The sequence below is a fragment of the Penicillium citrinum genome, assembly GCF_028827155.1.
Source record: "Penicillium citrinum strain IBT 23319 chromosome Unknown utg000003l:1.0-4596430.0:1.0-4598250.0, whole genome shotgun sequence".
NCBI classification, from domain to species: Eukaryota; Fungi; Ascomycota; class Eurotiomycetes; order Eurotiales; family Aspergillaceae; genus Penicillium; species Penicillium citrinum.
The window spans coordinates 3,282,346-3,295,903 of record NW_026622688.1 but is presented as its reverse complement, the minus strand read 5'-3'; the positions used below and the strand labels follow the sequence as shown (position 1 = coordinate 3,295,903).

Here is a 13,558-nt window from a genome sequence, read left to right as displayed (position 1 = left end):
TTATCAGCCATGCAGATATGGCGGCGGACCTTTGCCACGTCTGTCACAAGACTAGGCTCGAATCAATCAACTAGGTCATGCCCGACTATCCTCCGCTGCGCGCAAATCCTCCAAGACAGTAAAAAAGATCGCCCTTGCAGCATAGAGAACCAAGAAATCAGCATCAATGGATTCATTCGGTCTGTTCGCAAACAGAAGCGCTTTGCATTTGCAGAGCTTTCAGATGGATCGACTATCCAGCCATTACAGGCAATATTGAAACCAGAGCAGGCAGCTGAGTATGTCTATCGTGAGAGCTATGACTCGCTGCCACCTTATCGTTGATAACCAGGTCTAATACGGTCGCGTTCTCCAATGTGCTAGCTTATCTACTGGCACTGCAGTTCAAATATCAGGAATCTGGAAGGCTTGCCCGCCTGGAAAGGAACAGACACATGAGCTTCAAACAACCAGTGTGACGATAGTTGGCGCGTCGGATCCCGAGGTATCTATTCACTTCCACACGCATGAAGCTCATTCTAATTACCATAACCTATTTTACAGACATTCCCGATCCAAAAGAAATACCACAGCCCCGATTTCCTGAGACAGATTCCTCACCTTCGTATTCGAACACCCTTCCAATCGTTGCTCTCGCGATTTCGCTCAGAGTGTCTTTTCCAGATCAGCAATGTCTTCCACTCATTTCCCAATGGCAGCTTCACCCAAGTACAACCTCCGATAATTACCTCGTCTGATTGTGAAGGAGCTGGAGAAACATTTACATTAACCCCTCGGGGTGCTATATCACCCACCGCCGAAGGTGACCACTTTTTCCGAGCACCGAAGTACCTAACCGTCTCGTCGCAACTACACCTTGAGGCATATGCCGCGGAGCTGGGCAACGTATGGACATTGACCCCAGTTTTCCGCGCTGAGAAGAGCGATACACCGCGACATCTCAGCGAATTTTATATGCTTGAAGCGGAGGCCAACTTTATGGACGATATGGATTCCCTTACGGGCGTGGTGGAACATATGATTCGTGATTTCACGCGCCGGTTATACGAATCGCCAGTTGGACAGGAAATGTTGTCGGCAAAACGAAGCGGCGAGTCTGGACAAGAGAGTAGTTCTGGGGAGTCAGGGTTGAATTTACATCAACGATGGACCACCTTGATGGATGGTCCTAAATGGCATCGCATCACATACACCAAGGCTATCGAGATGCTCCAGCGAGCTGCCACCGAGGATGGTGCTTCATTCGAATACCCTCCTACCTGGGATGGTGGCCTCCAGCTTGAGCATGAAAAGTACATAGTTGAGGTATTGCATCAAGGTAATCCCGTCTTTGTGACCGATTATCCAAAGGCTGTGAAGCCGTTCTATATGGCCCCTTCACAAGTCAATGTTGGGGCTGGTGATATACCAGGGGAGACTGTTGCTTGCTTTGACCTGCTTTTGCCTGAAGTCAGCGAAGTCGCAGGAGGTTCACTCCGTGAGCACCGTCTGCCGAATCTTATCCAGAATATGCGTGAACACGGCTTGATCAAGACCCGTGAGCTTGCTGACCCCGAGGCGCCTGCTCCAACCGAGTCTTTATACCCTTACTTGACCCCGACTGAAGATCTCGGCCATCTACAATGGTATGCAGACCTTCGACGCTGGGGCACCGCACCTCATGGCGGGTTTGGACTTGGGTTTGACCGAATCCTAAGCTATCTGTCTGGAGTCTCTAGCGTTCGGGACGTGGTTGCATTCCCACGATATTTTGGTCGAGCTGATTGCTAGTGGTATGTGGATGAATATTGTAAGATATCAAAATCTGTATTATATGTATACGGGAATATATCAATCCAACAAAGTATTATCTAACCCCAATGCGTGAGTCTTTGGTTACGAAGCCTTCTTTACTTCTACCCATCATAACTACATTAGTGTAGCTGTGCCTGCAATTCAGGTGAATTAAGCAGTACACAAGTATACTACCTAGTATACTTGTGTACAGATTCTGTTCAGAATCTCGACAATCGCAACCCTGCATATAACCCTGAAGTAGAAAACAACCACAAATCGGTGGTTAAAATTCATTTTACCTACTCTAGGAATATCATCAACACAGTCATCGTCTCACCTATCCATTCTGACCCGGCAATTCTCCGTCCTACACCCGATTCCAATATCTTATTCTTTCATGGTCACCCGCAAGGCCCCCCAACACTTTATTTCCGACAAACGAAAACTAGTGCGAGACACTACTCCATAGTACTATGTACTTAGTACAGTTGCATCAGCACTTAGAGTTGCATCGCCCCCAGCCAGGGCTGACACTTGGGGCCGGACGTGCGAGGCTCGCATCAGGATGAAGGCGAAGCTCAAAGATCACCGATCGCCTTTCGGTTTTTGGTGATTTCAGGCGCCGGGCGAACAAGGACCAAGGCAACTAGGGCCATGAGAAGGGGGCCGAAAGAATGAAGGATTCAAAGTGGCCAAGCCTTACAAGGATCTACTTTACGTGTACTATGTAAATCCGTACTATGATGTACGGAGAATGGAGTATCAAAGAAGGACATGAAGGGAGTTATCACCTTTAGAATAAGATTCAACATATCCTGCAGATTCTTACTGTATGATTATAACAGTGTGAAAGGAATTAGGCGATCAGTTTCATTTGGCTATTTGATTCGTCTCAGGTGTTACTAAATACGGAGGATCAGCAACCAGCTATTCTGGATGATATTCACAAGATCAGTTGAATGGCTGATCGATAGATACATGATGTACTCGTTGAAGAGCGTTTGCAAGTCTTCGGTCCAGATGAGCAAGTCTCTCTGTAAACATCAAAATGTATAACACAGGGAGGATTGTACATATCCAGTCGAGTTCCGTTATGCACCGGCTCTCGGACCGGTCCAAGCAAGGCCAAGCACTCTAGTGTGGTTGGAGGCGTCCGTAGGCAAAGGCAAAAAAACCGGGGCCGCCGAAAGGGACATCGATGCTATCCGGCGCGACCGATCAAGCCAGTCCAAAATGTAACGTGCAAAGGGGGTCCGAAAGGGGTGGAGATCTCTTTCAGAGACGGAGGACTCCGTTAACAAAAAGAAAACGTGGTCCGTGGGTCTTTCTTTTTAGACAGAAATACATTACTATACGAAGGACGGACTTAAAGAGTACTGGATACTGGATATAGTTATACACATCCACTGGGTCAACTGCGGAGCTCGCTTAAGACTGCCGAGTTATATCTTCATGAAGAAAGAAGGGAGAAGAGAGAAGAGTAGGTCAAAGAGAGACAGAAAGAAAGCGAGAAGTGGGTCATCTGCTCGTTTCACGAATTATCAACCTAATTAGTCTTAGTGATGCCGAGGGACAAGAAATTCAATATATCATTTGGGTATGATCTTGTCTGGGCAAAGTTTAGGCTGAACCAATATGAGCCAATATGAACCACCATCTCACTCCTAGTCCCAGTACAGTACGGAGTGATAGGGGCGAACTTGAACAGCCACAGCCACAGCTCATAGTTCATACTGTAAATAGTACTCCGTAGCTCAGACACAACTATTCTTGTACATACATAGTACGGAGTACATAACTACTAGTTAAACTGTACAGGAAGGGGCACAAGCACACAGCCTTGGAGTATCCTCTATTTAATCTGACAAACTTTACGAGGGGGGCCAGCCCTGCGATACCAATCAGGAGTCTAGGATCGGCGAGCCAAGGGGATCCAACCTTACCAGGGTTAAGCATAAGCAAGCAAGATGTTCGGGCAGTGTCCGCTAGACGAGTCATGCAGCCGGGGGTTATCCCTGATTTGATGTATCACAAGGTGATTGGTAGTTTGGTTGATTAGGGTATGCACCTTTACGATTGTACTGTGGTTGTGTACAATTGCAGAGCAACTTTCTGACCTACAATAGTTAAAGTTTGTAGAATTCAGATAATGTGACTGTACTCCATAATAATACCATTAAAATGGGTTTCTGTAATCTCTTACCAGCCGAGCCCCGTATTTACACCTTCGTATTCGGATTGATAAACTCCCCGAAGGCATATGTAAACTCAAACACCGTACGCCACATGGTTATGCTGATTCATGTAAGACACTAAAACTTCAGTGGAGATACTGTCGGGCCATCGCGCCACTTCTGGTGAATACAATTAAGTGGAAAATTACCTTCTCCTGGCTGAGACTGTGACCATGGTTCAAAAGGGGCGGTCTTGGAATTTAGGCTTGCCGATGACAGTTGCCACCCCAGAAACACCGACCGAGTTAAGGAAAAAAAAAAAGAAGGAAAAAATAGAAGACTAGAAGAGACTGGCCATAGCTAAGAGCTTGGCAAAGGCTAGGCACTTTGTAGGCATTTTGTATTTTACGAGTTTTGTCTTGGCTTTAACCCTATCAAGGAAATGGGAAAAGGGAAAGGCGACCATGTATCTCCGTGGATTGGAGGATTTGAGTCAGTACTGGATTAATATTAAATACACACGGTACTATGTATATTGTATGTATTTGGTTTTCTCCAGTGAAAGCCCTACAGGAAGAAGCATGCAACTAGCAGATCGGAGCCACTCAGCTCATTGGCGGAGAAGAAAGATACAGCCTAGGGATTTTGCACTGCTGTAAGCTTAGAGGGGCCTCTATTTGCGAATTGATACCTCAGAGCAGATTGTAGGCCAAGCATTGTAGGAATAATAATTTGTACGAGCAACTATTTTGTCTCATTTTAAATCTTTTCGTTTTCTACTTGCTTTATTTTTTATTTAATTTTTATTTTCCAGGGGAGATTCCACATCGAATCCATTTTGCGGGTTAGTCACAACCTGTACATCGTTTAGGGTAATCCTTGCGACCGAAACGAATCTGGGATCCTCCCAGGACATTCCCTTTTCATCCAAGCGACAATCGCTGTCGACACCTTAATTATGTTAGTGGAGATAAGCTCGTGCGACGTTTCACAAAATCAACTCTTGGCAACCTTTAATTCCAATTCCAGGTTTACAACCAAAAAAAAAAGAAAGTAACAAACTATGACGATACCGAAACACGGTCGCGAGTCTATCTAAAGTTAAGTTGATCGAGGGGGAATCACGCCAATTCTAAGGATTAAGATGCGTCCAATTCATGTGCGAATACGTCATTGAAACCTAAAAGGGTCGGGGCCAATGCTTTTGGTGGAGATAAATATATTACAATACTGTCGTAATACAGATACACTGATACAGTATGCATATCTAATGCATCTGATCATCTTTCTCGCAATTTTACACATGGGCCTATCGCATGGCGTACGTGATTGGCAATCAACATTGGCCGGACAGGCAGCCCATTTTCCTACTTGTGGGTTTACTCCGTAGAAATACACTTTAGACAAGACAAGATCGTCTTGGCACTGAATATTCAGACATTGGCTTGACAGTCACAAATAAGTTGCATATTTACTACAAGTACATAACTAGTAGTAACTCAGATCAAACACTAGCCGGAGATTATTGATGCTGTATTGCATCAATAATCTCCGGCTAGTCATACTACATACAGTATGTACAGTATCATCCTGTGTAGCGTATATCCCATGCACACATTGCATACATAAATGCTATGCCCAGGTATACGCACAAACGGCCAGGATGGAATGAATGTATTTGCCTGGGATTTTCTTTTGCATGGATATATGTACAGTAACTGAACTAGTTGAGAGTGAAAGCTCTAAATATAATACACATGTACACAGGTGTATGTACGAAGGGGGTATAGAAATAGTTAGTACAGAATACAATAATAACATTATAGCAATATCGCCTGCATTTACGCCCTCGATTCGGCCTTCGGGCATTGTCTAAGCCAAGAAAGGGCCGCATCTTGTGGAGCCATCAACCGTGGTGTCCTTGATAATTAACTTGTATACTAAAAGCACTTTACAAAAGTAGGGAGTACGAAGTAAACCCTGTCAAAGAGGAGAGAGAATTATAATGTACGGAGTACACACTGTTAAATCCGAAACTACCTTAGCAGAAACGGCACCATTTTGCACTCACGAACTGTCGGCAAAGTAGTCTGTCGGCTTGGCCCGCAAGGGCGTGGCTTTATTGTGGATACGTGTGTTATGCTTAGCGAGAAGTGGAGCCCGGATGTTTAGACTTGACCCACCAAAGGAGTTGCATTCGGATGATCGGATAGACTGACGGGTGTCCGAGGACCCCGACCATTTCAATGCATTGTTCTCCAGCAGTATGTACAGAGTTGATCAGGAATTGATAAAATGCGGGACGATGTATGTCACATTATTATAGCACAACTGACCCTTTCATAGCACATAGTTTCCGTGATACCTTTCATCCATTTTTGTATGAATACTTCAATACATATTCATTGCTGACCCCAAGCAAACGGACACGGACACGGACATGGACAGAAGACACTAAATATAACCAAGCATAAAAGCTCGAATACACTATCCCAAATCGGTAAGAAATGCGGAAAGAGCGGATGTAATTTACTCCCTCCAGCGAAATGTATGATCTTCATGAAATAACATGGCAGGAGCTGTTGAGCACTTGATAGATCTCGCACATGGTCTCGTACATGATCCATGGATGTAAGGGAGAAACATGTGGTTCCTTATAGCCCATCTGTACACGGTACAGTATGCGTTAGACATCTTGTTTGTGAAGACCAGGAGGAAAAAAAAAACCGGGAAATTTTTAAATTAAATTCCAAGCTTGAGGACGAGCGAAGTACTATGTATGTACCAGCCTTGCGAAGCTGATGAGTTGATTCATTCAACTATTTACCAGCAGATATGCTGTACCCTACGATTTTGGCAAGGTTCTATGCTTTATCTTTCGGCATAATTGCTACGAGACTGCAGGAGGTTCAATTCTCTTCAAACATACATGAACGATCCATAGTCCCAGAATTTGACTGGTTTTTTTTTTTTTTGTTTATTAATTTAGTTCTATGTGACCAAAAACCATCCATCTACTTTAAAGATCGAATCGATTTGGTAGCCCTATAAATCTGTAAGCCTAGCATGATTCTGAACTCATGCTAGTCTTCAAATGACTATACTCCCGTTCAAATAAAGAAAGTGGTGCGACCTGTCTCTCAACCCCCCCCCCACCAGGTCAATGGGATTTCAGGTCTCTACACTGATGTCAAGGTCACACTAGTCGGCGCCATGTGAGACATCTGATGCAGGCCATAGCCGGGCACGCAGCTCGAACAAAGATAACCCTGGCTGGCCCAAGAATTAATAAGTAGTACGATGTAATATGTGTACCTGTTGAACTCGAGCACATTGACCCTCTCCCTCACCCATGATCTTCGTATACGAAGACCTTCTTCATCAAGGTCGATCAGCCCGTCTTGCTTGCCCCTCCCTCAAAGAAGGTCAATGCCAAGAGCTGCCAGTGTCCGAACCCTATTCTAAGACGCTGTGCAACCGGACTTTGTTGGCGATACGCTTCCACTGGGTCTCTGGGGCTCGGTCCGTGCGCAAATTCATTGAATCAAGAAGCTTTGCGCAACTTTACGCCTTTTCAATGTTTGGTGGTGTCGGGCGCTTCGGCTATGCAGCTTCACCATTGGTTGCGTTTGTCTTTTTTCTTTGCTTTTCCGATTTGTTTTAGAAATCTGTGGCGGATGAGCAGAATAAGACGAATCTTTCCACAGTGTAATACGATCGTACTAAGCCACCTGCAAGGCGGTCTATAAGGCTCGCTGCAGTCTGCACCTGTGGGTGGCAGCGGGAAAATTGACCGCCGCTTAACCTTATCGCTGAGTCAAACAAGACTCAGCGACCATGATCTCCCTGATAGGATGTACGACTGCGTCAGATGTGAGGATTTACGAAGGAGCTAGGCCATCCTGCACAGTGAAGCGCCCTTAGCTCGCACTCCTTGGCCCCCCCTCGAACTGCATACGAATTACCTGTTATGGGTCGTTGATCGTTTCTAGTTCATGTGCAGAGAGCAACAGAAGTACATATTGCGTTTGACTACTCCGTACATACATACTCCGTACTCCGCAAAAATATTAAACTTATTTTGCGCACTCCGTGATACTCCGTAGGCTGATCGATAGTTGAATTACGTGGCATCTAAGCTTGTCGGCCGTGCATCCCATCCCACGTAAACTCAGACATGGATATACCCAGGGCTCAGGGAAAAGGATATTGAAGGTCTAATTGAAATGATCGTCACAGCTCACAGAGTACAATATACGACTCAGCTACAGTATGTATTTTTTTTTTTTTGCTTCGCCTATTCGCGAATACATTTTCGTCAAGCTTTTACGGTCAGCAGCAGTTTGAAATCCCAAGTATGTATCAGCTGCGTGTCCGGAGATACGAGATTCGGATATACGGCAGTCAATACGAAGAGAGAAATCACGAGCTCCAAAGGATCAGATGCCACGCTGGCCACTGGCCACTGGCAATTCTTGCTCGCTCATTGTTTGGCGAGGCTGATGCCGAGTGAACCGCTCTGATCCGGTCATTATTAATCGCCAAGTGGGGGCGATCGAGTTTCCTTGGTCGTAAGCAGTGCTAATGTCCGATAGTGAAGTGGGTTCTTGTGTCCGTTGCCAATCTTGGCCTCCACCGAGCACTTTATTTCCTCCCCATGATCCATATCTTAACAGTCGTATCCGTGTATTACAACGTATTCAATGAATCAGTGTATAATTCAGTACCCTGATCTTTATCTATGAACACTACATTTACTATATATATATACTAGATACTATCTAGTAGTACTACACATATTATGAGTATGAGTATAATGCGACCGCAGAACCCTTTGCAATTTGAACTCAGGAGGATGATTGTAAGAGTCATTGTCAAATATTTATGCAATTAATCTCACTTAGTATAAACAGGTCTTGCCTCTCATGGCCTAGCCCATGCCAAGCATCGAAGAAACCAGGCTGGAAATGACCGGGGTTGGATGCGGCCTCTCTAAGCGAGCATAAAGTTCAGCGCCGGGCCTCCTCGTGTCGGATTAAGCTTAAGCTTCACCGAGCGCGCACTAACCACCTTCAATCAGAGACTTTGTTTACAATGTATCTGACACAGATCCATTTAAAAGGTATTGCACTATGGACCCTAGTGGATGACTCCATTCACTTAGTGGAAACATAAATATTATGTACTTTCTCTAGTATTATTGTCTGCACGGTCACATTCTACTAATTTCCCACAAATTTCAATCTCGCCAGCCTGGAATGGGGCTGCCTTGCGAAGGGGCAGCCAAGGCTCGCGAATAACCTTACTGCACTCACCGACCCCACCGTCGGTGGTCTTAGTCCAAGCCACCGTAAGCTTAGCCAAGGCCCAACCAAGAGCTTCCAAGCCTAACACAGCCAACATGACGAACCCCGTGTGGGAAAGTTGTCTTGCCTTCCCGACTCGCGCGGGAATGATCGCGCTCAGATACTGTTTTGAGTAGGCTTACAGTACACGGCCCTCTGTAACTACTTCATACATGCATACTAAATTGTATTGAGTGATGTTTGTATGTTCGCGAACTCTACCGTTGGAGTGCGAGTATACTATTAGAGGCAGATCAGCCACGCGCATGGCATGGTAGAGCATGGCATGAGCATAAGCATAAGCAGTGGCATTAATATTGGTAGTATCAAGTATCTCAAAAAATAAGAAATAAAAAATTAATATATAAAATACACAAAATCATTTCAAGTGTAGGCTACACAATATTTCAGCTATTTCCGGAATCGCCCCGTATTATCTTTATGATCCTTATGACTATTATGACTACAAGTATTAGTTATACGGAAAACTCCGTCTATCTTTCTTCCACGGCCGATTTACAGTATCTCCCAAGATTGAAATTCTTAAGCCTCCTTAAGTCTCGCCACTAAATCGCCCCCTACCTTGCTCTTCTTTTACCTCTTCTATAAACCGACCCAAGGTTCCCATGCACAAGTCAGTCATGCGATCCGAAAATCGGTACTCGATTAGAGTCGACACATACAGTATGTACATGCATTCGAAAATTCACTTGATTTAAGAATTACTTCGTATATTAACTATGTAAGGCTAGGCCATCATTTACCCTTCTAGTCAGTAACATTTTTCGGATGTTGCTCTACTATGTATTATGCACACGTTTTCACTCATATCGGATTTCCCTGTTTTTTGGCCCTTCCTCTTTCTCCCCCCCCCCCCTATCAACATCTGGATCGTCATTCGTGCTCCATCTTTCAACCTTAGTTGCCTGTCTCCACTTAACTCTGTTTTCCAGAGGCTATTTATTGTATTACCATTTTTGAATTTCTTTTTTTGAATTTTTCTTATTATCTCTTGTCTTATCCATACAGAATACTCCATACTTCGTATGTACACACATACATCCAATGTACTGAGTCATCTTTTTCTTAATTTATTTCCACCATTCTTGGAAGCTCGGCGTTTACCAACTTCCGTCCGATCGCTTCGCACTGCTCGGTTCCCTTATTTTTAACCTTCTTTTAATGATGTTTCGGCCTTTGCTTCATGAAACCCTTCCCTTGTCTCCCTTTCATTCCTCCCTGTATTCTTTAATATTACTATTACTATTATTCTCTCCTCTTCCAATTCTGATTTCCCTGATTCTTCTTTTCCTCCTCACTCAACTTTTCCCTTTCCCTCTCTCTCTCTCTATCTCTGACTTCTCCCTGAGACAAACTAGAGACGGCCGAAACCCACTCTGCCTGAACCTTGTGGAGTGCCCAGAGTCCAGTCTTGACTCTGGATGTTCCTGTCGGCATTCTTTTCGTCTCTGATCCACCTTTTTTTTTTCTTCCTGCTGCCCCACAACACAATCTCTGCAGGTTGGCGCTCAGTCATTATTACTCTTTTTGAAATTTAAATTTCAAAATAATCTCAATTTTTATTATTATATACTGTATGTACATACAGTATACAGTATAAATTACGCCAGCCTAACCCTGTTGGGTGACGTAAAAAAAGCTCGGCCAGACTCCACTTGGGAAGAGTCTCATCCACTACTCAGCCTACCCCATACCCGATCAACACTTCGCATCCTGGTTCTTCTTATATATTCAACTGCTCCTCTCCACTCCCTCGCTACTTTCTTCTTTCTCCCTTTCCCCGGTTTGATCGACCTCTTCTCTATCTCTATTCCGAATCTTAAAAAAAATAGACTTAGATTAGAAGAGATTCAGGGATTAAAAAGAAGATTAACCCAGCCACAGTTCCCATCCCTCAGCCAATCCAACATCAACACTTGTGATTCCACCACTAGTATCCCTGACTGTTGCCGCTGGACAAGGACATCTTCTCATATATCAACATTTCATTTGATCACTCCTGATTCAGAACACCTTCCAAAAAAAAAAACAAAAACAAAGAAGCTATACTTTTCCCGACCTAGGCCAGGTAATCGGTCTACAGATTTATTTGAATGGAGACATATTATGGCCACGTCCGCACACCCGCGGACGCAATTATACTGTTCGAGGCTTGTCGCATCGGCCTACTCCCACGAGTACAAAGACGGCTTTCAGAAAAAGAGCGACAGTCGATTCGTTCCGGCTCGGTATTTGTCTGGGATGAGCGTGAAGCCGGCATGCGGAGATGGACCGACGGAAAATCATGGAGTGCTAGCCGGGTTTCAGGCAGTTTTCTGACTTATCGTGAAATGGAGGGCAAGCGTGGAGGAGGTAGTGTCTCACAGAATTCAGTATCAAGGACGGGGAAAACACCAGAGAGCACACGGGGCAGCGATGAGGATCGAGGAGATGGCACAGACGAGGGTCCCGATGGATATCGATATAAACCCGACGGGTTAATGAAGCAATCCTTCAGTATCACCACTTCAACCGGTCAACATCTTCACCTGATCAGCTATTACTCACGTTCGCATCCCTCTGCTGCCAATCTGCAACAACCAACAACAGATCCCGCCCTGCGACAGGTACGGCCTCAAAAGGGTTTATATCCTGAGTCAACAGTGAATGATCAACAGAATCTCCCCGTGGTAACCCGCGGACCTATGGCCGGTGCCACAGCCTTCCCAATTACTCCTCATCCTATGGGCACATATGCGCGCAACACCCATCCCTCATACACTTCGCAAAGTTATGCTTGGCCTCCAACTCCTCTTGCGACTCCGCCGACTGTGGCCGTCCCTCCATATGCTTCCGCCGCCTATCTCCCACCAGTATCAGCGACTAACGGTCCCCCCGGTCCTCCTGGCCCCCCAGGACCCTCCCCCATATGGACAACCACCGCATCAACCACCTCCCCATCACTCCCTACCACCACCACCACCTCCTCCTCCTCATGGCATGCCTGGTCCATACGATCGACCTGCTCCCGTTGAATCTGCTCACCCTGCTGCTTCTCCCTCCGTCTTGCCTCAAGGGTACCCAGGCCGTTCTCCTCGAGCACTACACGAGGCTCCGCCGCAACAGCAGAGGAGTCCACGCTATGCAGCAGTTGCAGATCCGCGAATGGTCTCACCCCGCGCTCCAGCAGGCGCCATCCCCCCATCCAATGCCGTTGCCCACGGCAGTCCTCATCTGTTGAAACAAACTCCCCCCAGCGCTCCGCAGCAACTCGGCCCCATCGGTACACCACCGAAACCCGCCGAGTCCAATGGTGTCCCTGGGATCGGAGCATTGGTGAGCGGGACCTCACTTGCCCCGATTACCGCGATGGCTGCCCCCGGTGCTCCTCCAGGAAGCCCACCGGGTCTTCGCCCTGGTCTTGTCGACGGGCCTCGAGATATTCCCAATGAGAAGCTTGGATTTGGCGGAGAAGATATGAGAGCACTGCGCCAGTTGGATCGAGTTTTTATTTGATTCCCACATGATGTTACACGTTCTGTTTTCACTTGTTTCTCTTCGAAACCTTTTGCGATATGATATTATCGGTTTTTTTTTTATCAATTTTTCTTGAAATCCGTTTCTTGAATGTCGTTCAAACTTTATTCGATCCAACTTGCTTCTGGAGCTGGGCGTGATCTTTCATGTGATATCCATTTTGCTTTTGTTTTTCCTTTCCTTCCCTTTTCTTTTTTTTTCATGTCGGTTTTAGCATTGTGCATGGGTCGGCTATCTGCATTTCCTGTCTCAAGTGTTGATCTTGTCACGGCCTATGGGTTATAGGTATTTTTTCTCTTATGCATTGGGATCGGTTTAAACGGATAACATACGGTTTTGATATTCGGTTACTAGTCAATCGACTTGATTTTATATTCAAGCCTGTTTCTTCCTTACGTAGCGTAGACGTCAATCGTAAGATAACCCAGTCAGGACCTGGTAGCTATCAATTTTGGTCATTGCCAGGACCGTCGATATTATGCTGATTTTGATATTGTGCCTTGGTTGTTGTGACCCTAGTAAATTGGATAATAGCCATAGGTTACAAGCTTTATGAGGGTATGTAGTGATACTTCGAACATGTACGCGGCGGATGTATACAACAACACAGAAGGCTCCTATAGAAGTATTCGAGTCCTTGTCTTCTTGGTATACTGATACGGACTCCATTCATGACAAGCGCTGCATCACGCGCAATTAATACTGGCCCAAAGTTGGAAAGTTTTC

General features: G+C 45.5%; 2 protein-coding genes across 2 annotated transcripts; both read left to right on the top strand.

Annotated features, from left to right (window-relative positions):
- Positions 1–9: 9 nt before the first annotated feature.
- Positions 10–1,770, top strand: N7469_004448 (asparagine--tRNA ligase SLM5; the record flags this gene model as incomplete). Its single annotated transcript, XM_056643368.1, has 3 exons — positions 10–278; positions 364–484; positions 544–1,770. 3 exons carry the CDS (start codon positions 10–12, stop codon positions 1,768–1,770), a joined length of 1,617 nt encoding a protein of 538 aa, XP_056502780.1.
- A 9,639-nt stretch (positions 1,771–11,409) lies between these two features.
- Positions 11,410–12,811, top strand: N7469_004447 (camp independent regulatory protein; the record flags this gene model as incomplete). The annotated part of the gene is made up of 2 exons (XM_056643367.1): positions 11,410–12,132; positions 12,170–12,811. The coding sequence occupies 2 exons, from the start codon at positions 11,410–11,412 to the stop codon at positions 12,809–12,811; spliced, it is 1,365 nt and encodes a 454-aa protein (XP_056502779.1).
- Positions 12,812–13,558: the final 747 nt, after the last annotated feature.